Source organism: Cyrtonyx montezumae, unplaced genomic scaffold, assembly GCF_038088225.1.
Source record: "Cyrtonyx montezumae isolate F1298 unplaced genomic scaffold, pur_monq_1.0 scaffold_17, whole genome shotgun sequence".
Lineage (NCBI taxonomy): Eukaryota > Metazoa > Chordata > Aves > Galliformes > Odontophoridae > Cyrtonyx > Cyrtonyx montezumae.
In genome coordinates this window covers 30,988,230-31,014,239 of record NW_027071903.1, presented here as the reverse complement: position 1 = coordinate 31,014,239, position 26,010 = coordinate 30,988,230, and the positions used below count along the sequence as shown (strand labels likewise).

General features: G+C 40.5%; 1 protein-coding gene across 4 annotated transcripts in view; it reads right to left on the bottom strand.

The window, feature by feature from the left end:
• MCTP2 (multiple C2 and transmembrane domain containing 2) overlaps positions 1-26,010 on the bottom strand; it is a 114,199-nt gene that overhangs the window by 61,692 nt on the left and 26,497 nt on the right. For 2 of the 4 annotated variants that reach the window (XM_065734020.1, XM_065734023.1), the window contains 8 exons: positions 22,218-22,360; positions 21,382-21,458; positions 20,067-20,178; positions 18,067-18,102; positions 9,329-9,493; positions 7,423-7,553; positions 1,459-1,645; positions 483-576 (listed from right to left, as the gene is read on the bottom strand). In XM_065734020.1, the coding sequence (XP_065590092.1) occupies positions 483-576; positions 1,459-1,645; positions 7,423-7,553; positions 9,329-9,493; positions 18,067-18,102; positions 20,067-20,178; positions 21,382-21,425 (769 nt within the window). In that variant the 5' untranslated portion in view covers positions 21,426-21,458; positions 22,218-22,360. Of the gene's footprint in view, positions 1-482; positions 577-1,458; positions 1,646-7,422; positions 7,554-9,328; positions 9,494-18,066; positions 18,103-20,066; positions 20,179-21,381; positions 21,459-22,217; positions 22,361-26,010 lie in introns of those variants that run through there. The other 2 variants (XM_065734019.1, XM_065734021.1) reach the window with 2 other exon arrangements.

The following is a 26,010-nucleotide window of genomic DNA, read 5'->3' as shown; positions in this document are numbered from 1 at the left end:
CTGGGCAGCGTGTGTCACGTGTCACCAATACCTGTGGAAAAGGACAACTTGCAGACCGGGAAATGTTGGGACCAGTGAAAGTAGGGGATCTGAATCACTAGAGGGGGGCCTGGATGAGGAACGATCTGAAGCTGCTCTTGGAGGGAGGTCCATGAGTGTAGAGACACTGCATTGGTTTCACACTGTTATATTTCATAAGGCAAGCATACATATAAGCCACTTTTTAATACCAATTTGCTTAGGAAATCCTAAATTACTGGCTATCCAGCATAAATCCAAACTTGAATTGCATCTCCAACCAGGAGACCCTCCTCACATATATTGGGAGTGCAAGTCAAATTATATTTCAGTTTCCTGGAGCAGGTTTCACATTGCAGAGAAGCAATGAGGTTTGGTTTCCTTTCCTCAACAGACAGTACCTCACACAGTGTAAATAACAGAATATGCTATAGCATCAAATGCTGGAAACAGAAATGGAATACCTGCAAAATCTGCTGCCAGAAGGTCAACTGCCTTTAAAACTTTGACCTGTAAGAAACCAACGTCCTTCATGTCTCTAAAGGAATTCTTCACACTCTGCAAAGAGGAAAAGAATTATTTTATGATGCATTAATTTTTAGTTCACTAAGAAACAAATTGATTAACTGCTAAATGGCTTTAGTGATATTCATTCACTGTTTCTACAACATTTCAGTTTAGCAGCCACTATCCACATAGTTCCTTCTGTTATCCCCATCTCAACCTATATTTCATGACATCCCAAAGTAGAAGCTCTGAAAGAGGTTCTTAGTTCACATAAGTGGAACATTAGTTTAATGACGGAGACTGGAAGGAGCCCTGCTTGCTTGTCCCCATCAAGACAAAAACTGGGACAGAGGTAGATCCAGAGAAGCAGCACGAGTTTAGGAAGATAGCATACTCAATCTGGTGTTCTTCAAAATGTTATCAAGTTATCTGAATTCATCATGCTTCAGTATTGCACCCCATTTTACAGAGAGAGAGGATTATCCCTTCATGCTCAGCTTTAAAGGATCGAAGTGTGGAAGCCATCAAATGACTTAGACCGTCTAAAAGTTGAAAATTCAGAACATATTGTCCCAAAGGAGAAGAGAAAACTAAGTACTATTCTCTCTCTTTATTATGTTCATAGTCTCTCATTCCTCATGATAAGGTCTTAACATAATTCAAATTTTCAAAGGAAGGCATTAGCTTAAAACTCAACAAATACAAGCGTCCAAATTGCTCGAGTCTATCTGCCCTGCCAATCTACTTGTCATTCTAAAGACAATAACTACTCCAAGTAATAGTTTTCTGTGGTAAGAGACACGCTATTATGAGTGGACAAATCTCATTTCTTTTCTTCCCTTCTCTTTTTGTCTTTATTTTGGTCTCAGTTTTGACTACTTTGAAAAATAAAGCAGTAAAGGAGTAGTAAAAAAAAAATAAATGCAAACTCACATAGCGCTGTGCAATCTGCTTTCTTTCACTGGGGTCTCCCAAAGGGCAGACACACAGATCAGAGATGGACACTCCTGTACATGGGGTGACAGCAATCAGCATTATCAGGGACCCCGGATGCTTTTCCAGAGGCAGCTCTAAGCAATTTGTCTGTTTCATTGACAGGGCAGAAATGTCAACTTTACATCTAGAACAACAATGCCAAGGGTTAATGAATAAGAGGAGGTAAATAAAATAAAGCAATATTTAATATTGATTTCAGTAGCAAGCAGGCAGCAAAAGCTTTGTGGAGGTATGCACATGTGAGTGTACATATGGAACTAAACATGGAAAACAAAGCAGCCAGTTCCTATTGTACTCACTGTCGGTTTTGTTTTCTGGTTCACCTACTGGTAAAACAAAGGTAAAAGGTTTGGGCTGTAGAAAACTTAACTCCAGCCTGCCTCACTTCCCCTCTCAAATTCCCTGGTGCTATGAGATGGATTTGAAAGAATTTTATTTCACCTGGGGGAAAAGGGGCAAGCACAAAATTTAAAACATTAGCCAAAAATAGATGCGCTTCTTTAAAGTCACATCCTCCATTTTATGCTACATTATACTGTATGCCCCAATCTCTTTTACAAGCCTTACTAGAGTTACGTTTTCAGTGTACTGTTATATTTCCCAAGGGTAAGGATTGTCTTGAAAGTTCCCCCCCACCCTCAGCACATTGTATGCATCATTAATCTGATTTAAAATAATAAAATAAAAAAGAGAAACATTTATGAAGCGACAGTAATACAAGATAAGGATGGGCTAAAGAAGAGATCACTAGACATCCAGATAGGTATGAAGGGAGCAGCTCACTGCTACAGAAAGTCTCATCACCTTGCTTGGCTAAATGCTTCTATTTAGAAGTCCAGTAAATGGAGTGGAACTTCTCTGAACTTCTGTAGGTCTTGGCTTTCAAGAATAAGACAAACAAATGTTGTAGATGAAGGGGGGAAAAAAAAAGAAAAAAGCAGGAAGGAGAGGCTTTGTTGCTACAGGGCAAGGGGAGTCACATTCCTCCAAGGGATGGAGAGGGGATGATGGAGGGAGAGAGATTTCGCTCAGCTTAATGCCTGCCGACAAGTTTTTATTTAAACTAAACTTGTTAAGGTGTTGTCTTAATAGGCTAAAATTCCACAGGGCTTCCCCAGGTGGGTTTCTTCTGGGTAAATGGTGCATGTAGTGTTCCTGATTGATCCCATTCCAGTAGTAGTGCTGGAGCAGTTTATACCCATCTGCTATAAATTGCATGCTTTCCGCTTCTTAACAGCCTATTTTCTGTGAATGCTAAGGGAGGTGAAAGAAAAAAAAAACAACCCGAAACATTTCAGCCTGAAAACCCGACAAGCTATGTTATGAAATAAAATTCAGTGCTCTGATGAGTTTCTAAGTCATCCAGTAGCTCTGTGTATTAAAACACAGCTCTGTGTGTAAGCTTCTGACCAGAGTCAATGGGGATGACTTCGCCTTAAGTGTGCTCTTTGCTATTCACCACACTTAGCATACAACAGGTTGCAAGTTTACTCTTATTAACTGCTTTCAAGTGCTTTGAAAGAGAAGGAAAATAAGCCAGAGTTCCAACACAGTTCTGCAAACAGGCTGCTTCTCAACAATTTCCAAGTGTGAGAGGCCACACTTCAAGCTCATTGCTATACCTAGACTTCACAAAGAAATGACAAGAGAAAACATGCAAGAAAGGAAAATAAAAATGAAACAAAAAGGCAAGTGTATGAGTGTATGAGAAAGACCTCATCACTTTCACCCCTCAGTCTAACATCACATTGGCTGCATTAACAGCAGTATTACTGATACCTTATTCATTCAGTGCAAAAGGGGAATGTATAATTATATTGCTAGGTGTTTTTTTTTAATTATTATTATTATTTTTTCTTTTTATGAAATTGAATCAAGGAAGAGAAAAGAAACATGGGGTCACCCCGCTCATCTGTGGTCCAGGGGGACACCCAGGCCACATCTCCCACGTCAGCATTTCATACTCCCACTCAAACACAACGCAGAACTGGGAAAAGCTGTGTTTGCTTTTTACACTAGGAACTTTCCATGTCAAAGGAGAGAGAAAAGACAAAACTTACAAGACAACAGTGCAGCTCCCACCAGAAGATAACCTTAGAAATTTCTCATATCTCAAAGGCAAAGTTAAATACAGTTCTAGTTTGTTTTGGCAAATTGGAATTGTTTCACTTAGTCAAAGAATTTCATTAGCCAAAGGTCAAAGAAAAGATTGAATATAAGGGTGTGGGGGTAGGAGGGATGCACATGTGGAAGTGAAAGCAGCAGGAGATGGAGTATAAGCATTTCTTCCTCAAATCATGTTTGATTTCCATGCAAGCTAACTTCCTAGAAACATCTGTGTTCACTCAAGTTGATGGCATGGCTGCTGTACTTTCTTTTGAGGAACTGAAAGAAAATCCACATTTGCACTTGGAAATGGCAAAAGGCTTAAGAAAAAGAATGTCTCATTTAGGTTATAGAAGGCAATTGATCAGACTATAACGAACGCCTCTCGGTGAAGCAATTAGATGCTCAATTTACTATGTATACACTCAAATTTTCACAGAAGCACCTCTGCACTTCTAAACTGAGACTAACTATATCTCCTGTCCTCCTGAGAGAGAAATTCTCCATTTTCCCTCACACAGCCTATCTGAAAGACTTTATTATAGCTAATTATTTCACAGGAAAGCAAGATGAGACTACAGGGATGACCACAGCATAACACTAAAGGAGAGATTACACTGGCTTTTTTTTGTTTGTTTGTTTGCTAAAAATTAGCCAGATCTAAATGCAAAGAGTAAAGCCAAAGACTATTTGTACCTGAGGTGATGCAAATGATCTCCTGAGTTAAATCCACAACACAGTAAACTTATTTCAGAATAGAATGGCTCTATTTGTTGTCATAAATCAAGGAATTAAAATCAGGCATAATATTTCACACATGGCCATATGCATATCTATTGAGGACAGAGGTCTGTTACGTCAAATGCTATTCTTCCTTCTCTTGATGAGTATATAAGTCTAAGCCTCTAAACCAACCTCTAGTCCAGTAGAGAAATATGCCACAGCTTTAGTTTTCATTTAAGATTGTTCATTTGATTTTTTTACCTATAGCCTTTATATTTATCTGCCTCTTTTTCTTTCCACCCTTTTACAATTAGCCTGAGGAGAAATTTTACTTGGGAACAGTATACTATAAATTTGTGGTGATTTGTATTAATTTAATCAAATAAGGGAATCAAATATTAAGATTTCACTAGGAGTTGTCCTTAGGCATTTCCCTGTTGCCCATGCACAGTCCATCAAGTAGTAAGTATCCTTATATATACATAAGTGTATATGATAACACCAAGACCAATTATTGCCATTTTCCCTGCAGAATCTTTGGAAGCCCTTCACAAAAGAGGTCAGAATCACCAGCAGTGTACAGTAAGATATGCTTAAGATTAATATTTGAAAAGGGATTCCAAATGCCAAAGGTGCCAGAGAGATGCTTAACACGGTCCTATTCTGACATATACTAAAAATAAGTTCAGTGAAACTTAATTGAAAGGTTTGGTCCCATTCATCATAGATTTTGCCACTTCATTCTGATTCTATGGCCTCTGGAACAAGTTGTTCCTGCCTGCAAAGGCACCATTTCCCTGAGGTATTCCTCCCACTACACTGCTCATGGTCTTAAGTCTTGTGATTTTTGTAAAACCTCTTTCTTGATGCAAATCTGTGGTGAAAAGAACCAATATTTTGCAGTATCACTTATTCAAAACATATTTCTTAATGCAGAAATGCTCACTAACAACTTGGCATAAAGTTGGATTCAACACAGCCTGGACAAATGTGCAAATGTTAACACCTTTGTTTATTAATATACATCATCTCCTGTTTGTAGCATACCTCTTATCCCAAAGGACACAAAAAGCACTCCATAAATGTTAGTAGCAGCCCTGTGCAGACTAAATAGAGGGATTATTTCTCCCTGCCACCCCCCATCATCAGACTCTGGCAGCTGAAGCCCTCAGTGCTGCAGTATATTATGTGAGAAACTGGATCCTAATGGAAAGAAGGACATAGTAGGTAGGCTGAATGTAATAATTTAGGTTGCACTGCACCCTGACAATGAGGGTTCATTGCACAATATGAGAGGGGTGACATGAAATCACAGCTTCACTAATTCAGAAACAGATAAATGCCCCAGGTGTTATTAGTACTGAAGGTCCAATGCATTTCTTGTTCTATATGTTCCATAAGCTTCACAGACACCTCAGGCCCTATTCCAAGAATATTTTACCTTAAAACCAAATTATGCCTGGGAGACATGTTCCAGGGGCTTAAAGTGTCTGTCCTACATGAAATGTTGGGTCTAATGGCGTGAATGAAAGTCGTTACTCCACAGAAGTTCAGCATCACAAAGATCACTAGATGTGATAACTCACTTTAGCATCTAACCAACACAGTCCAACCTACAGAGCCCTAAGAGAACATACTGAGTTCTGCTCTATCCACAAGTTAACCACAGAATTATTAAGATCCAGCAGATTTTGCTTTTTCCTAAAAATCTTGAAAATACGTGAAGGCAGTTGGGGCTTAACACTGTTGGTAATGACTGAGTGCAACCCACAGGCATTTCACTGAAGAATCAAAGTTGTGAAATCCGGGGAGTTCAAAACTCAACTTGGAAGTCACGGTGACAACAAACACAGCACCTCATAATGCTGTTTTTCCTACAAAAACCTTTTCCAGATTATTCTGCACTCGAACCATATGTTAAAAAATATATATTTATTGGGTTTCAAAAGTTTCTACACTGTGCTAACAAGGCTGGTCATTACGCATTTGCTATTTACCTACACGGGCAATCGCCAAGTCTAGCAGACTTTTTTTTTCCTGTTTTGACGCTACAGTGAAATCTCTGCACTTAAGGCAACAGCAATATTTTCTTTCCACTGACAGAAAAAAATAACTTTAAGGCAAATCTGACAGACACAAGCTTTCCCACTGCTGAAATCTTTAATAACGCTGCTGTTTATAGAATAAGCTGATCACTTTTTGCCACACTGAACACCTGCCTGAAACAAGTAGGAAAAAAAGAATTCCTCCTGCGTCAAGGAGACTGAACAGAGGCAGGCCACAAATGCTGCTACATTTCTTAACTCTAAACAGAAAATATCAGAAGTAATAAAAGTAACTGTGAGAACTGAAGGAACAAATTCATCTCCAGCCACTTCTTCAAGTGATGAACAACAGCATTCAGCCAGAAAGCATTTCCTGCTCTGCAAAACCACAAACATTTGTAGAGCCAAAGGGGATTGTTCTTTTCAGTGAACAGTTTCAAACTATTTTAGTACTTAAAGCAAGAGAATGTTCTTATTAGTTACTGTTATTTAGCCAGCAAGCTGCGAAATACTCGCCAGGTAAGAATGCAAACAACTGCAGATGGCATCGCTGCCCCTGAGTTTAGAGGTTGGAGCACTGATCCAGCTGTACAGAAGCAGTTTGGGGAGACAAAAGAAGAGACAAGGGCAATAGGAGGTTAAGATAGTTATCTCTAGGAAACTAAGACAGTGCTAGTACTGTACAAAATTGGATGGAGTCAGAGGGAGAGAAAAGATCAGGATTACAGTAGGAATGACACTCCATTTCCGTTAAGAAATTAAAATGAAAGGTTCAACTAACTAGCCCACAAAATGTCTGCTGCAAACGTGGCATGAGAGTGAGAATTTGAAGTTACAATGTAATAACGCAGCAAGACAAAATCCGGTATCAGTCAGGAGATAGACATTCCTCGAGAGGTCACCCCTGCAAGCAGTGCTTTAAATAGCAAGAGACTGTGCAATAAATTGGGGCACAAGCCCAAACATAAACCAATATTACAAATAACATTAGCTTCTGCATTTAACCCCCCTCCAAAAAAGAACTTACGTTCCCAAAAGCTCCTCGTGCTTTTTGTTATCCTTTCTCCAGACCTCAATGTCCAACATATCCTTCCTGTCAGAGAAGTAGTGAAAATCAAACTGTTCCCTCCACTGAGGATTTGCACTCTTACACAGTGTCTAGAAAACATGCGGTTATAATATTTACTTTTCTTGAATGGCACGTATTTCCACAGTGAAGCACATATCAATTCGTCTACAACAAAGCCAGATGTTAGGGCAGCAAACGCTAAGAAGCTCATTCAAACCAAACTCCACAGTCCATCACACAGTCTCATCATTCTTTCTCACAGTATTGCTAACTATTCAACTGTGATGACAATGAAAGGCTGGAGAAATGCAAGGTGGATCCTCCAGTTCCACTCTCACTGAACCATGATCACCATTCGACATCACTCGCACCAGAAGAAATCAGAAATCAACCTTTTGAAGACATTTGCCTTAAAGCAGGTTTGAATTCATCCAGAAATTCAAGCTAATACTTTTCACTCTTTAACATCAAGATATAAGCAATGAAGGAGAAGCTTTGATAATATTAACATGCCACCCATTTGATATCCATAAATCGTACTTCTGAGTTCAGTGCCATCTTTCAGGTTGCTCTGAGAGCGCGACTATTCACCAGATTGAGACTTAAATCACTTGTAATTCATGTCACGCTACACTAACCACCATCAGCATCAGCATCAGCATGGCCACAGAGAACAGGAGATAGGATTAGCTGGACCATGACTGAGAGTTCCTCCACCCTGGCTGCTTTTCTGGACCATGAGATTGTACTTCATAAGTTAAATAAACTCCAGGGAAGAACACCAAGTACAGACAACTTGAATTCCTACTACAGTGTTAAAGCTGCGGTCCCCAAGTCTTGCTGGACTCCAGACAGAAGTACTAAGCAATTAATTCAGGGCAGGCAACATTGGCCTGAACTCCCTCTTTTAAACTTTTCAATTTTCTGTGACTGCAAACAATGGAGTCTCGTTCAGATTCATAACACAAGCTATGGACCATAAAGAGAAACAAAATGGGATCTTCACTAGAATACTGTATATTTATTCTAAAATAACTGAACCATTTGTTACTTCTCAAAGCTGCTTTTCAAAATAAAATCATCATGTCATGACCTTGGTTGAGGTCTTTCGTAGGGGACAGAGTGCAGGTTTCAGCCCACATCTGAACGCTGTGTTCTGTGAACTTGCACTGCACGTTTTGTACAGGAGGGATTTTGTTTGTTTCCTCCTCCTCCCTCCACGTTTCCAGTTCATGACACACGGAGCCTTTGCTTTCTCAACAGAACAGTATTTTAATTACTGTTTATTTCCTTCTTAGACTTCAGAGATGAAACGTGTATCTTTGGGAACCCTACTCATTTCTCAGTTTCCTATGAAATAGTACTGTCTACAAGTAAATACAGCCTTAAAACTGTAAATCAAAACCCTGGAATATTCCAGGTGCGTTATGGTTTGCTGGTAGACTTTATGCTTTCTTCCTCCCTCTGTCAAACGCAGCATTTCTCAAGAAATGTGCTTCAAAAAAAGATATATATATATTCCCCTCCATCAGGAACCATTTCGGGTCTGCTTTCTCAGCATACCTAACATTGCAAACCTGACTTCTGTATTGGCAGAGAAGAACGAACATGTGTGATGCATGTAGCCTTGTTCCATTTCACATTATCGCTGAGCATCCATCAATATGATGAGCACATTAAATGCACAAAAACAGATACACTGCTCCCAACCTCCTTATTTCTATATTGCCATATATAACATGTTAGGAAAATGTCAGCATCCTTGATTTGATCTTCTGGTTTTGATCTCACTTGCATTAAAAAAAATAAAAAATAAAAAAAATTTGAAAATAGTTCCAAACTGAAGGAAATTCTGAGTACTTACCTTACTCTTGTATCTTTGATCTCCCAATTTCAGGAGAATAAAAACCTCTGCCAAGCCTCCTAAGGGGATGTTCCTCCCTTCCAAGAGCGTGATGGTGACCTGCCCATTCCACAACTGGTTCTTGCGCAAAGAGTCGGAGAGTCGCAAGCTCCGCATGAAACTGGACTGAAAAGCAGGTTGAGGACAAAATATTTAGACACTCTAACCCATATTCTTACGCACAAATTGGTAGTGATATGAAATCATCAGAAGTAAGAGGTAACACCGGGTCCTCATAGCAAGCAAGGAACTGAGGGCAAAAAAATGCTAAGGGTTTCCTACCTGTTCCATGCTACAGCTGGCCCTGCAAAGAAACCACGCTCAGCATCAGAACAGCATCAGCATGTTTAGCTAAACTATCAGAGAAGTCAACATCACCTAACCTGTATGAGCTTCAAAAAGAGTAGAGCTTGAGTGCTTAGAGTAAACTATTACCTCATCTCAGGGAAAGACACAGAAGAGTGACATGGAAAAAGGATAGAAGAGGAGAGAAACAAAAACAAAAGTCTCCAGCTAAATCCATAAAACTGGGGTCTGTCTGTTCCTGCGGGGGCAGCCCACAGCCATACTCGGTCATGTCCAAGTGAATCACTCAAGGCACATCTTCCACCACTCACTGTCTCTCATCCACATTAGCTCCTTGCCTGCAAACCTTTGGAGACGCAGCTTTCAGAAACCGAGCTCGTGAGCCAAAAACACTGATGCCTGCTGAGAAGCACTGACACGACTGGGCTCTTTATCAGGAGTTACTGTTACCTAGTAGGCACATCTGTTACCTTCACGATTTCCTCCTACGTAGCATGGCTGCACTAACAGTTTGCTAACTGGCAGTATTTTATTGGACAGAGGATGATTAAATAGGCCTTTATTTGGAGGGAGTAAGAGTGAGAGCTGGAAACATTAAAACTCAAGGCTATCCTCTTCTTCTCACAGTAAAAACCATGTCATATTTTATTCTGGGAAGCAACTTCCAACACACCACACTTCAGAGCTTCAATCACATCATATACAGGTGGGAGAAAGACAGAGGAGATTTCACAAGTCACTTTAAAGCAGGACATGTTGGCTTTAAAAGCAAGTAAGAAATGTTGTTGCTAAATAAAATGACTGAAAAAGCACCTGATGTCCGAAGATTACTTTTTATGGATCAATTACCCAGCTACAAAATTTTTAAATCACAGGTGGTGAACTCACAAATTTTTACTCGCTTTTTATTTTAAAATACCCAACTCTTTGGATCCCACAAGCATATTAATATACTTCTATTTAAACACCCTGTTCGGCTTTCCTGGCATACTGGAGAAAAATTCCTACCTTTAAAAAGAAAATGAGATTTTGATTCATAAATCCAGCTGCAAAGTAATCTTTTTTTCCTTTTTTTTTTTTCCTTTTCCTTTTTTTTTTTCTTTCCCCTAAGTTCGTCTTTTAGGCCAAAAAACTAAAGCATGACTGTTCCCATGGACATACTTCAAAGACCCGGCAGATATATTCCTCCCTAAACACTGCAACTATTTCAAAATCCTTTTTATAAAAAAGGGAGTAATGTCCACAAGGGATCAAAGGGCATTCTGCAGTCTGGCAATCGCCTTAGAAAAATGGCAGTGCTTCCATGAAATATGCCCTAAAATAATTTTGCAGCTTGGTATGTCCTAATTTCAAATTGGATGTTTATCTTGGAAAAGCTTCTATCTAACTTGTCCATAAAACAGCTCCACTTAGCTCTATGAGCCCTGTGAAAATGGAATCCAAAGCTGGCTATTAAAGGGGCCTGGAGATTGCTTCCATATGGCGTAACAGCATGGGAGTGGAGGGCTAAGGCCTACAGCAGGCGCTGCTTGGCTTGAGCTCCCGATCTATCCATGGACACTCGTTGCATTACACCAGAACATCTGGATTATTGCTTGTAATGTCCCTGGGAAATATCCACTTCCCATCAAAGCCTTTATCTATCTCAGTTGTACTTTGAACATTTTAGTATTTAACATAGTCATGTTTGATGTGATGTACTTGCTGCTTGCAGACCAAGGATTTTCCCTCCCCCCCCCCCCCTTCTCAGAGGAGGAAGAGGTATTTGATGTTAGTTCACAAAAAAAAACAACCAAAGTTTATAATACACATTACGATTTCTTTTAAAAACAAAGCATCCTGTTCTCTTCAAAGATTCCAGGCTGAACACGAAAGAGTTGTTATCACTCAAGTTTGCAAATCAAATTTGGATTCTTTTCATTTTTTACCTAGTCTGGTATTTCAGGGAGTCACTCAGTGTTGGGGAGGGGAGAAATGAGGGGGAGTAGGGGGTCTTCCTACCCAAATTTGGTATGAAATATAACCCCACCTTCTCAGCCACTAACTTGACAGTTCAAAGGAGAGCTGGGAGGTACTCAAACCATTCCCAGGAAACATCAGCACCTGCAGCTCGGTATTATCAGAACACACTGCAGCACTTCAACTCTGACCTCCCAAAACAGGTGACCCTGAACAAACAGCCTTGTGCAGCCCCTACTGTATGGCTGAGCAGCTGCAAAGCACTGTGTGCTGGGGTGCTGAGTCCAGCTCAGGAGTGGAGTATATTGGCCGCAAGCTGTGCAAACAGGACCTGACTATTTTCTGGCCAAGATCAAACATCACTTTTAAGCATCACACCGTTAGAAGAGCCAAAATGTTTTAAGCTGGCTTGGGATATAGTGCTGATCTGTACCACCTCAGCAGTGCTGTCTGCTTTCCCAATACAGCAGTTCCATCCCTTTATTCCTCTCTCTAAGTGGAGCAGTACGATGTCCCAGGAAGGCTGCTACCCTCAGGCCCTAGTCACATTAGCAATGCTTTGGGGTTTCCTGGCCTTCACCAAGCCATGTGTGTTTGCAGATCTGAGATGTTTCCCATGCCTCATATCATCTATGTGTGCACTGAAGACCTGAACTGTGCCTTCTCTGCACACCCTTCCTTGGTGCTCCCACACAGCTTGCCGACTATTCCTCTGACCATTCTGATTGAAATCCCAACTAAACAGGCAATGTTTCAGCTCCCTCCCACTTTCTGGAAGGAAACGTGTTTGGGGAAAGCCAAATGTGGTAGACCCAAGGACCTGAACCATCAATGAGTCAACTTTAATGTTGCCTGGGGAAGCAAGACACTTCTGCACTACAGAAAATGCCTCCCAGGTGAAAAGAAATCGATACTATATTATTTATTTCAAAAATCACAGCTCTTCTGTGATACCCAAGTATACTTATTTCAAACAGATTTACACAGAGTTAATTGATTAAACTTCACAGCCTCCCTCTGAGTTTGCAAAACTATTTACAGAGCAGAGCACAGAGAACTGCAGTCATTAGTCTGCATTAGTCCACCAAAGCTGGTGGCAAAACAAGCACTACAAAAAACCACTTTCCATTCCCCCAGTCGTCACTACACTGATCTGCCTTCACACCAGAAAAATCAAAGCCCCTGCCCGCCACCCAGAAAAGGTGGCTTGCTCAATCAGTGATAATTATAAAACATTTTTAGCTCTTCCCTTCCCTGCTGCCTCCCAAGCTGCAGAGAGCTCTGTGCGTGGGTGCTCCAGCTCCTCCTGCCTCTGAACCTTGCTCTTTCCAGCTGTGCTCCCAAACCACATGCCAGGCTTCAGGACTCTCTTACTGCATTTTCCTCCAAATGCTGCAGTCAGCCAGCTCATACGCTGGCTACTTCCCAAACCAAAATCAAGGTGCTTTGCTGAGGTACAGAAAAGTTGGCTGAAGCTAGGATTTGACTAGAGGGCTGGAAATTAGGAAACACACACTTTATGATGGAAGCTGGCACGTGTCCTGAGCACAAGACATTGACTTATCCCCCCCACCCATCCCCGCTCCCCTATCCAGTATCCATCAATTCTGAAATTAAGCTTCTGGCCCTGAGAACAGAATTTGAGGGGTCATCTCAAGAGCTCTGACTTCATCTGAGCTATCCATGCATCAAAAAATATTCATACATGCATCTAATGTGGGTGTTGGCTTGCAAATAACCAGCAATACCATAAAAGTCATTCTCATGAGTAGCTCAATGCTGCAAAATGCGTAAGAAATGAACCAAAATGTTTCCCACACAAGCATGACAAAGAAAATGAACAGAAGAATATCCAAGAAAGCTGTGCAGTAAAGACAAATCAACCCAGAAAACACACAGGATTTAAAATCTAAGCACTCATTTATTGCAGATTTAGGAACTGCAAAACATCAGGTAAGTAGTAATATTCTCTGAAGCCTTGTCATGGAGCAGGACCCTGTCACATAAAGAGCAGAGGTGGTTCTTTCCCAGACACTTAGAAAAGACTCTTTCCTGGAAAACAGCACATCCCTGAACAGAAAAAGAAAAAACATCAGGTCTAACAGTACCATTACTAAAACTTAGTTGTTGGTTTCAAAAAAAGTAGAGACACTTCTTGAAGCAACTTTCATTTTTTTGCTACTTCCTAGTTTAGGTTTCAAGAAGAAAGCTGGACAAGAACAAGCATGTAAGCCACACTCTACCTTCATAGGGGCAAACACTAGAGATGAGCTTTGGAGGGTAAAGAACAGGTTCATTGACCCACAGCTCCACAGAATCCTTCGGGAGCTTGAGTCTCCCTATGAAAACCATTGGATATAATGTCCCTCTGTAGGCACCCAGCAAATCCCCTCTGGTGCATCAGGAGCACTTTCAAATCTGTCTCTTTTCCTGACACACACGTACATGCCCCAAGTTCAAACTTGTTTTTGAAGCAATAAAGAGACGCAGAAAAATTGTACATTTAAATGACACAGCGAGGTGGCCAAGTGTGAAGTGAGCCCATCTCTCACATCTTTCATTTAAAAGGATGAGACAGGACAACGGAAAGCCTGCTGCAATCCCTGCGAAGAGGTCAACGTAGAAAGTGGGCCACATAATTTGCCATTTGAGAAAACAACAACACGCAAATAGAAGACTCTTTGGACCTCTCCTCATTAGGCAGGGAAACCATTTTGCAGAGGCAGTCTCCCCTTGGGAAAGAGGAGAGGGCAGCGAGAAAGGCAAGTGAAGCGACACGAGATTGCCGCCACGATGTGTGACCCCGTAGCAGCCGGGTCCCTGCGCTCCACAGAACGCTCCGAGCACGCCGCTGCCCACGGGGTATTGTGGGAGAAAGGCAAATAGAATGAGGCAGGCCAAAATGAAACCTAACAGCCCACGCAGAAAAAGCAGAGCGAGGGATTTTCCCCTGCGATGAGACGCCAAGGAGCACTTGGGTCCGGTCAGCCTTTCAACCAATTTATTCAATCAGCTTTGGCTATCAAGGTGGCAAATCGCGTCGCTTTTGTTTCAGGACTGAACTGCTGCAGGTCAATCCACCCCAAGCAAACCTGCTTATTTGCTTCAGAGATGTTCAACACTTAAAGGTTACTCAGCTGTACAAATGCTGGAAATAGCACGCAGGGCTCTCGGGGCTAGATTCAAGCCACCCGGGACAAACAAGGCTACTGAGCATCACCACGCCGGGCACAGGCAGAGATGGTTACCAACTCCTACACCTCAGAAAGCTCCAGAAAAATAAATAAATAAAAGGAATAGAGTCAGAAAAGAGAGGAAGATACTTAACTGTATCCCCTTCCCTTCGCAATGCCACTCTTCATGACAAAGAGAAAAGCTGTGCTCTTGGAGACAGCTCCTGCGGAGGACAATGAACTTCTCAGCTCCCATTAAAAATGAGGGCTGTGAATGCATTTGCCCATGTCTTGGGGTGCTGCCCAAATGTGCAATGATTCCCCTCTAGCAGCAGTGAAGGATATACGCTGTGTAATCAACAGATAGCTAAATCATCCAGTGTAACATTTTTTGCACCAAAATGATTTAAAAGACAATATTCAGTTGCTGAAATCCTTCCTGCATAATATTTGTACCAACCATGAAACTACTGTAGCTAGACAGGATGAACTTGTACTGCTGCTGTTTCTATTGTTGTCTGAAATGCAGCTTTTTTTTCCCTGAAAAAACAAGGGAGTATGGAGAACATGCATGAAACATACCTAGCATCCACTACAGCCCAGGTGAGTCCTTCCACCTGTCTGACACAGGGTTGCACTGGGCATTAATACTACCAAAAGAGGCACGAAAGGTTCAGGGTGAATTTTGGAAGCCAGCAAAGATCTCACAGCTTATGTAACTTCATTTAGAATACTGACATTCCAAATGTGCCAAGTGTACTGAGATAACATAAAATGGCCAAATCAGCATACAACTCAATTTTCTTCATATACAGAAAAAAAGAAGTGAAAGTTGCATTCATTTTGACCATCCTCACAGTAAGTCACTTTCTTTGCATGTTTTAGGAAAAAAAAAGCTAAATATGACAATGTAGGTCAGCTATAGCCGACTTTTAATAAGGTCAAAAAAGCCATTTTTAATAGAAAACTTTTATTTGCTTAAACCTGAAGAGATGAAATTTAGATCCATCTCAGTTCAGCTGCTCACACTGAAAGTATACAGCCTTTATTCCTGCAACAACTAACCAGAGCCAGCTCAGGAGTCAAAAAGGAGATGAGTTTGTGCATGCATTAGAGAGCTCTTCCCATTTCCCCTGCCCCCCTTATTGCTATATCTTTATCTCGTCCAGCAACATTGTTTTCTACCCCATCATACTCTCTGGCCATTCTTCCATAACCTCTTGTGCCTTCCCTAGACACCTATATTCCCCACGCACGCCATTTTTCTTTCTTGCCTTTATGTTCTGCCACAAACTGCTAGTACTGCTTCCACAGCCCAGAGTTTCCTAACTAAAGATGGTTATTGATGTACAGTACTAGTGTTTTAGTGCAGTAGCAGAATCAATAAACTAGGAAATACTGCTTTGTCAGATTTTGCCAGTGCATGCTGGGAAATATTTTTAGTGCCTTTGGATGGTCACAGAGCTTTTCTTTAGAGATCACACTGGAGCATGAACTATGTCTTCCTTCGGAAGAACTGAAGCTCTCCTACCCTCTAGTGACCGTAACTGAATAGAGCAGAAGGTTGCAGCTCTGTGGTTTGTCATTTTTTTCCTCCCCTCCTCTTTTAAACAACACTTGCATTTCTCATAACTCGGTCCCATGCCTTAGCATCTCAATTTTATTTAAAAAGATGCCACAGCACAAGCCAGAGTCTTGAGAAGTGTCAGACCTGACAGTATGGCTTATAGCTGAAGGTCTAAAAAAACTGTATACGTTAAAAAAAAGAAACCACTCAAAATGCAATGAAATACAATGCACGGAAGGAAAAAAAAAGACAGCAGCAAAGGCTGCAGAAGTTTGCCTATTCTGCACAAAAAAGGCTGCAGAAGTTTGCCTATTCTGCACAAAAAAGGCTGCAGAAGTTTGCCTATTCTGCACAAAAAAAGGAGCAGAGTTTAAAACCTGCTCCCTTTCCCTGTGACCCAAAGCCAGCCAGCACCAAGAGACAACTCTGTGTGCTTGTATGAGAAAGAGGGGGATCGAGCTGCATGGATTGAGTGAGGACATAGTAATTTCCAGGGCTTTAGTTAAAAACTCAAGAGCTGAGCTCTTCAATTATTCCACCATTTTCTGCTGTACTACACTCAGGGGTGTCTGGCAGCCCTCTGCAAGCACAGTACTATGGGTCTGTGTTATCTCCCCAGAACCAGGGCTTGCTGAGCCACCAGCCAGCTTCAAGGGCTCTATTCTGCACTTCTTCTGTTTACAAAAATATTTTTGCTGGCACAGTACCTGAGAGGACTGGTTCCTCTACATACCACAACACACTTACGATGGATCAAACAAGAAGAGGTTCATTATTGAATTTATTTAGGCACAAGCCAATAGTTATATAGGGAAAAATGTCAAGATGCATACGTGTTCCCACAGGAGCCAAATTTTGCTTTCAGGAGGTCAGTCTTCACAGCTCTCAAGTTGGCCTTGCAGTTTCTATATCATTATTTACCCAATAGCAAATAAAATCTTTACAAAACAAATGAAAAGCCACAAGTCTGTTTCCTGAACCAGTTAAAATCTAATGCAAACATGGGATATTGCAGGAGTATTGATGTAATGGCAGCCTTCGGGGCTACTAGAAAAGACCAAGGAAAGCATCTTCCACATGTATGTAACAACACAAATCTTTGAAATCCTGTTACACTGCTGCTAATGATAACTGCCTGCTCTTTCTCCATCCTGAGAACAAAAGGAATTTGAAAATCTACAGAAGTAACCAGAAGACTGTCTCACAAATTCCTCCAGAAGCAAGACACACCCCCAAACAATTCAATTGGGAACCAGTAGATCTGTTTTCAACACCAGTACCTACTACTGTCTGCATCCTAAGCAATTCAAATCCTCTGCAGCTTTTTGTTGTTGCTCTTGTTGAATCATAGAATGGTTTAGGTTGGAGAGGGCCTTAAAGATCTCATAGTTCCAACCCCCCCCCCCCCAGAATTCATGATGTATTTGCACCTTTGTTTTTTTTTAGTACACTCTTTCTACATTCCTTTGCCAAATGAGGCCTTACTTACATTACTGATATATGTTACCACACAGTAAGAAAATAGAAGCAATTCTTCATCACACTGAAAAATCAAATAAGCAAAGGGAATGACAACTACCATACTGAGGTTGCATCTGGACTTCCAAAGTTATGATGCTTTCACAATTTGTTTTAGAAGAAGGCACAAAGATTTGGGGCACGAACCCTTTTGAAAAGAAAAAGGTATAGATTACCTTGGATGAAGTTCTCTTCTTCCGACTTGACCATCTCTATTCAGGAGTCCCCAGCATTGTACCAAAGAGAATACGGAGAAGGAAACAGAGGAGGAATAAAAATGGGGAAAGTTGTTCAGTAAAGTAATTCTAAACATCAGCTTATAAAACTTACTGGAAAAGCTTATTAATAAGGAGTGACTTGGACCTATTACTGCACTCATTTACCTTTCTCCTTCATGACACCATCAACAAACTCAAAATACCTGCATTGCACCAAAAATAAGAGGACTATACTGGAATAATAACTGGAAGGACAGAGAGCCATTAGTAAGAAACATGGCTTATACTTCTGGTGCCATCTGGTTCTACAGTAAGCTAATTTAAAAAAGAAAAAAAAGAATCATCTTGCTGTTAAGTGCTAATGTGGACAGAGCCATTTCACTAGTCTGATTCCAGTGGAAATGGCTGAGCAATTTGCATTTGAAATACGAGGGCTTAAAACATCATCTTTAAAAAAAATTACAGTGTGCACCAACTCTTCTATCATCTGCACTCTGAATGTTAACTAAGCACCCTAGAGTACCAAAAGCCTCTACTTTAAACCAATGTATTTTCTGTCTCAGTGGCTAAGTCCACTTTATTCCACATCTCCCTAAAAATCTAGGAAAAATTCCAGAGGTTCTTTGGCGAAATTACTTTTTCCTAAAGACACCACGTCTCTGCTTCACCCCTTCCTGTAATCCAGCAACACTTGCCAACAGCACTGTCTTGTACAAGTTCATTGGGGAATTCACACCTCAGATTGAAGCCGCTGTCTCATAATACAGGCATATAAATACAGCAAAAGTGCTTTGACATCACTAAGTCTTTAATGAATTACATACCAAATTAGCTTTACCATAAAATTAATGTAGAAGATGATTTTACAATTTTCAAAAAAAGACCACCATTTGAAACAACTACTGAAGAGCAGACACACCATGTCCACTTTTTCTCATTCTGCTTTTAAACTCTTTGAAACACTTTGAAAGTTCTATAAATAACCTCATTTAGGCCTTAATTTCATACCTGTAATTCAATAACATACAGTAAACAACAACTTCCTTACTAAACTATACCTAAGATTGTAGAAAGATATTTTTTCTCTATATATTTCCGTCTCATATTTAAAATTGCACTAGCTTGAAAACCAGAGCTAAGAAAATACTGAGTTGTCTCTCTTCCCCACCCCTTGCAAAGCTGTTTTGTGGACAGCAGCAGCATGAGTACACCAATGAAGGCATGATGCACACTGTGTCAAACACTGGTAGTAAACTTAGAAGTTTAAAACAACAAAATCATCATATGCACAACATGAAATTTAAAAGCTATCGTCAGCTTTGAGCTGGTCACAATACCTGCCCAGCTTATTTTTTTCCTGTCGTTTTAACATCAGCAACGTACTGTATTTCTGCATCAGAAGCCAAGTTCAAGTGAACTCACGTCAAGAAACTCAGTTGCAAAATCAGGGATTTTATGAGAAATCTGTTCCTCTCAGCCAGCGTGCTTCTTCCTGCTGCACTGGTGCAGTTTAAGCCTTGACTTTAAAACCCTGCTTTTCAATGTTTTTTTTCCCCATCACTGGCATGAGAGTAAAGAATTGCATTCAAAATGTTGGGATCTTTCTAGGTGTTAAAAACTAAGCTCCGTGATGGAAATCAGAAAACAGTGTGCTCTGGAATAGCAATTGCAAGAGTGGAAGATAAGATGCACATGATACATGGAGAGCACTGCCACAGTGCACTTCACAACTACAAGACAAAAGTATTTAGCTACAGATGTCTAAGCGTCTTTTACTTGGTTAAATATGGAATTTTTTTTCCCCCCTAAAGTCATGATCTATATCGATTTCAATATAGAGTTCTCTGAAGATGAAAATAAAGGTGGCATTTCAAAGTAAATCAGATTAGGTCAGGAATTTTTTTTTCTCCTCACCTCAACACATTTCAGCTATAAATTTGATTTCCTAAGCCACTTACATTTCTCTTGAAGTCTCCCTGCTTGACTGCTAGACTCAAGTTTAATACAATCACTCCCATGTCATCTTCTAAACTGTTGGGATCTTCCAGTTTTAAAACCTGTTCAGTAGTTCTACAAGCAAAACAAAAAAAAAAAGAAAAGAAATAGAAAGAAAAGAAGAAAAAAGATGTGGATTTGTTGTCTTCAGTTAACTCGAGTTCATTCCTAAAGGTCACTCTGAGCTGTGCAAATTTCAGCCTCTTGTCTGAATTCCCAATATTGAGTTTGAATCTGAAAGCAGAAAGTCTGAAGGGTTGGCTGATGGTCCTGACAAAATGCACAACCCTTTTAATAACACATCCTATCATGATATTATTACCTGCATTTCTACAGATGTGGGCTATGTGCTGAACTAACTTACTGTTGCCTCCATTTCACAGGGAAGAAGAGTGACAGAAACTTATCCAAGGGAATTTTCTAACATTAATGGCTGAGACTTGACTCAGGATACTTATTCTACCTCAGCTCCACGTGCATTTAATCTCTCTCTGTGACTCAGTTCCCTCTCTGAAAATGGCAATGCTGGTATTTACTTGGTGGCACTATCTGACAGATAAATTCATTAATGTTTCTGGAAACACACATACAACAGCCACGGGAGCTATAATACACCCGCACAGGGAGAACTCATTTTCTCAAAAAAAAAAAGTCACACAGTGTGTGAGTATAAAAGAGAAATAAAACTTGAATTCCTGGCTTCCAGCTTCACATTCAGACCAAGCAGCAGTAGACAAAAGGCGAAGGGCTTTGCCTCTGCACTAAATCAGGGCCAGATGCAGCTGCAGCAGGGCTTGGTGGCTGCGGGGGGAGGATGGAATTGGGGGAGCTCGCCGGCTGCAAGGCAAACCACTCCCCAGTCAAACAATCTGCAGAAAAATGCACCCTCCTCTACAGGGGGCTAAATAAGGGGTTCTCGGCTTTCTCCCCCCTTTCTTCTGCCATAAAATCACCTCTATAAATTATTCTGGTGCAGCTAGAATAAATAATCCCTGCATACAGAAACCCGTTCTTATTTCTAGACACAAAAAGAGCATCTTCTTCCATACAGAGCTCCCTACAGGTAGAACTGCAATCCAGTACATGATGCCAGATAAAACCACGCCTATATGGGATTTATCTGAAGCTATTTTCTCATTTTTGAAACACATTCCCCGCCTTTCAATCAGAAAAAAATTTACAATAGATTAACTCCAAGCTATAGCAAAAACATTTTGTTATTTTATCACGTCTCTCTGTTGAAGTGCAATAACAATGTTAATTAAACAAACGTGTTACCTATTGAGCTCAAGTTCAGTGAGTGCTACAAATGCCGAACCCATGAAGTCAGAAGAGGTTAAATCTCGATCGTACACCTGGTGGCAAAATAAAATAAATACTGAGAATTTTCACATCGTAAGGCAGTTTTATCCAGCTGATAAAAGAGCAGATATTTTAAGGCTTTTCAGATCAAAGCTTAAATATAATTCAGGGATAATTTTCCATTTCCCTGCTTTAATTTGTATTTCTAGCTAAATATTTAAACCGTGTTTTGAAAGTATCATCTTAATATTATGTAAACAAAGACGTGTGCTGCTACAGATTGTGCCTGCTCCTTTATGCTCCATGATGAAATGCTGCACAACATCAGGTAGCTCTTGGTACAGATGTTTTAGCAATTAGTGCTCACAACTGGTAGCTTGCAGTTCTGGTAACTGTAATGGTACTCATAATGAGAAAAGGCTTTGCTACTTGTCACGGTTGCATACCGGGCAATAATTATGTTCAATCCAGCCAAATTACACTCTTTAAAACGAGTGTATGAAACCACTACTGATTTCACCAAGTTCGCACAAGCACGCCAAGTTACAGCAGAATTGAGCAGAATTAAATATATCCAGTCAAGGAACTTCATTTCAACTCAAGTTTCCAGAGAATGAAAGCAAAACATTCAAGTGAAATCTGGAAAAGACATATGTGCATTTTAATCTGAAATTGCTGAAACTCTTAAACAGGATCGTGTTTTACATTATGCTGCTATGGAGAATAAAACAACCACTGTGTTTTAGCAGCAGAAAACAATTGCTTAAAATGACATTTATGTATCTTTCTAAACATTTAAAACCAAGACTTACCTTGACCCAGAGTTTTTGATCGAGGGTCTGTATGGGCAGCACGACAGTCTCATCCCAAACTGGGTTTAGGTTCTTGTAGACCACCTTACTTTTGTACAGAGTTTTCCCATTCAGTTTGAACTTCACATATGGGTCACTTGTACCTGTGAAAATTATAAAGAAATTGTGAGTTTACATGGGGACTGTGCTGATCTATCTCAAAATATAATAAATAAAATAAATGTGTTCATATGCATAACTGCCTATACAAAAATTTCTAGTTTGTACAAGAAATCAACTGAACATAACCATAAAGTTCTCTGAGAGCAGACAGACATCTTCATAGTTTATTCCATCTCTTTTTTACTATTCTCATGGAGTGTTAATTATTCTTCAGTAACTTTGTTAATATTTTGAGTAAAGAGCAAACAAGGATGAAGAAATATTTACAGGCCAATTAGGAAAGCAGACAGTAAAAGAGGAAATGTGATCCTGAGACAACAAATATTTAAACCAAAATTAAAACTCATAACTCTGGATAGGAGTGCCAAGGACACCAATAACAATAGCTAAAACACCCATCAGGATTTCATCACTGGTGTCATTTGCCCATTTGCTTAAATCGAAATTTGAAGTGCCACTGAAAAAAAAAAAATTAACATTATTCACCAGCTCAGGATAAAATCACACAGAGAACAGATTCCCGTAAAGAAGATCAACAATACTCAGGTAACACATTTTTTAATCCAAGCAGCACATTCTGCCATGGCAATAATGTCCCATATTTTTATGGAGCAGATGTCCACAGACAGACCATGAGTCTCGTGCCACTCGGCAGCAATAGACAGACTTGCAGCTGTCAGAGGAAAAGAGAAGAGGGAAATTTTATTATTATTATTAAACCAATGGTTTCTGCACTAACACCAATCACAATGCAGGATAACGAAAAAATAGAGGGAACGAGGTATGGAAAATATTTAACTAGATGCTTGACTTAATAAGGCACACAGGCTGCAAAATCTCACAACTGCCAATAAGTGAAAGAACACTGAGGTGCAGCATCACTTACAATTAACTGATCCCAAACACTGCTTATCTGTAATGTTCAATATTGTCGGCTCTGTACTTTACATTTAGAATTCCACTTCCCTGCTAACAGTTCAGTTTCATATCAGCTAACCCGACAGACACATCCGCACCAGGCACTGCACGCTTCCAACGCAGCCACCACCACAAACACTGTATTTCAAGGTGCTGCTGCCAGCACAACTTCAGACTTCACAACTTCAAAAATAATCTGAATGCATCCTCCCAGGTCTCCAAAGAGCTACTGGTTATGAATGAGAAGATATGATCAATGCTGTGTGAAGAAAGACCCAGGCTCAAGAAAAAATAGCTACGTAATAGCATGGATTTTGCCACTCGGAGACATAGTGGGGATGAGTTGATGGTTGGACTTGATAACCTTAGTGGTCTTTTCCAACCTTAATGATTCTATTTGGAAACAAACAGCAAATACCAAGAAGAATTGTATATCTGGGATACAATACAGAGCTATTTTTCAGAATTACAGGAAGTTTTTATTCTGCTTTCACTTCTAAAGTGATGAATCACAGAGTCCTGTGTCCAGTTCTGCACATAACGGGTGTTTTATTCACAGAAGGAAAAGATGGATTGGATTTCAAATACTGCCCACAACTGATTCTCTTTTTAAACAATAATTGCTGAAATCAACTTTTTTTGGTAGGGAAAAATGTCACACACGAATACAAATTTCTTTCCCTTCTCCTCTGAGAGGGGATAATAACAAGGGCCTGATCCAAAGGCCATGGAAGTCAGAGGTCAGTTTCTCATTGGTTTTAGCAGGCTACGACTAGACCTTCCCCTAGAATACTTATCAAAACTATGATTGTATTTCCACATAAAGGACCCATCTTAAAAACAGCATGCTTTACACAATGAATGGAAATACTAAGATAAAACTTAGCCCTGCTATGTGGGCAGTGGCTCTCAGAGTATTTACAGGCTGAGAAATGACATCACTGAGCTCTGGGGTGTTAGTTTCTCCCAGCACCAAAGATCCCAGCTCCGTTCTGCTTTAAAAGGAAAAGAAAGGATGGGTATGAATAAACTGCATGCTCAAAAACAATAACAGTAATAATGAAGTCCAGAACCAATCCTGTGCATGAAACAGTAACCAGCCTAGATAAGGAAAGCAGTTGATGAAATTAAAGCATGAAGAGGATGATGGAGGTCTATGGCTGTAACTCAACTGGTTTTGGCACAGAAAACCCATGAGAGGGCAAAGCCTAAAAAGAGAAAAAGAGGAGACTGAGAAAGCAAACAGCCAACAAGTTCAATATCTGCCAGAATGAAACTCCAAGCCCTTTCTCCGAGGATGGGAAGCAAGAGGACCATATCTAAGTAAGCATCCTAATTGCATTATTGCTCTGAAAGCTTTCCAGATCATTAATAAAGGGAAATAAAAAGAGGGGGAAGGGCTGCCTGGTGCTGTTCATGTGAATTAGGCTTTAGTGATTATTCTTTTTTTATAAATATGTACATAAGTGGAAAAGAATATATACGAACTTTTCACCGCTGATATATATAACAGTGGCGAAAAAGCTATAATAAAAAGAGGCCTTTAATTAAATAAGATTGCCACACTGGGATCAGGCCTTCATGCTTGTCAGCTTACTCTCAAAATAAACATCTCAAACCCAGGCCTCAGTGGTGTCACTTTCTCCGGCAAGGCACACTGGGTAATCCCTCGCTATCTTGACAGCTACATAATGTTCAAACTGTTTCACGGGTGAACGGCGGCACTTGCGCAAAAGAAAATATTAATGCCTGGAATTAATAGAAAAAGGGATGATGGCTTACAAAAACCAAACAAGGGAAAGGTGTCAAGTTAGTGTGGTGTTAATTGTTAGGGAAAATAATTGTGAGCGGGCGTGGGTTTCGGCAGCGCTCGGCTGTCGGGCTGTCAGAGGGGTAACATCTCAACTAGGCAGGCAGGGGACTGGGGCCAGCAGTGCGGGAGAGCAGCTCCGACATCCTACAAATGACAGAATGGCACCTCTGTGCCAACAGACAGATGGACCTCAACCTCCAAGGCAGCAGCTGGACACGTAGTGGGGCTCAGTGGCACTTTCTTGGGCTGATTGAGGTTGACAACAAGGCTGGATGGAGATGGTGAGGCACTGCAGCCCCTTTTGAGGCTTTCAAGGTTTCCCCCACATCATGCTGCCAAAGCTGCTGTGAATCCCCTGGGTCATTGCACTTCCTTTTGGTGTTCTCTAAGATTCCCCAGATTGCTTTCAGGTGGTCAGCACAGGCTTTAAGGAGACAGGGAATGAGAAACAGGGCAGGTGGGGCAGCCAGAACTCATGGCATGAATAGTACAGGCTACAAGTTATTGTTAACTGCATCTTATTCCAAGGCTTGTAGCCTTCTGGATTCAAGATCACAGACATTTGCATCTACTAAATGCTATTAACTAGGCACAATCTATAGTCTAGCCAAATAGCAAAGCTTTTCAAATCAGTGAACGGTGATTTATGATATGAACTGATCGCAAAGGATATGTTTTAGCTTTCTATTGGGCACAACTCAAGAATATTTTGAAGAAGCCAGACCATTAAAAAAAAGCTTTTGAGAAGTGACTTGCCACCAAAGGCAACCAAGACAGTAACAGAAAAATAGAAAGGATGATTTCCAAACAGCTGATCATTGTATCAAATAGACCTATTTCTGTAAAAGAACATCCCAAAAGCAATGCTCACCTTCTTTTGCCTGTTATCTCCCACTACCA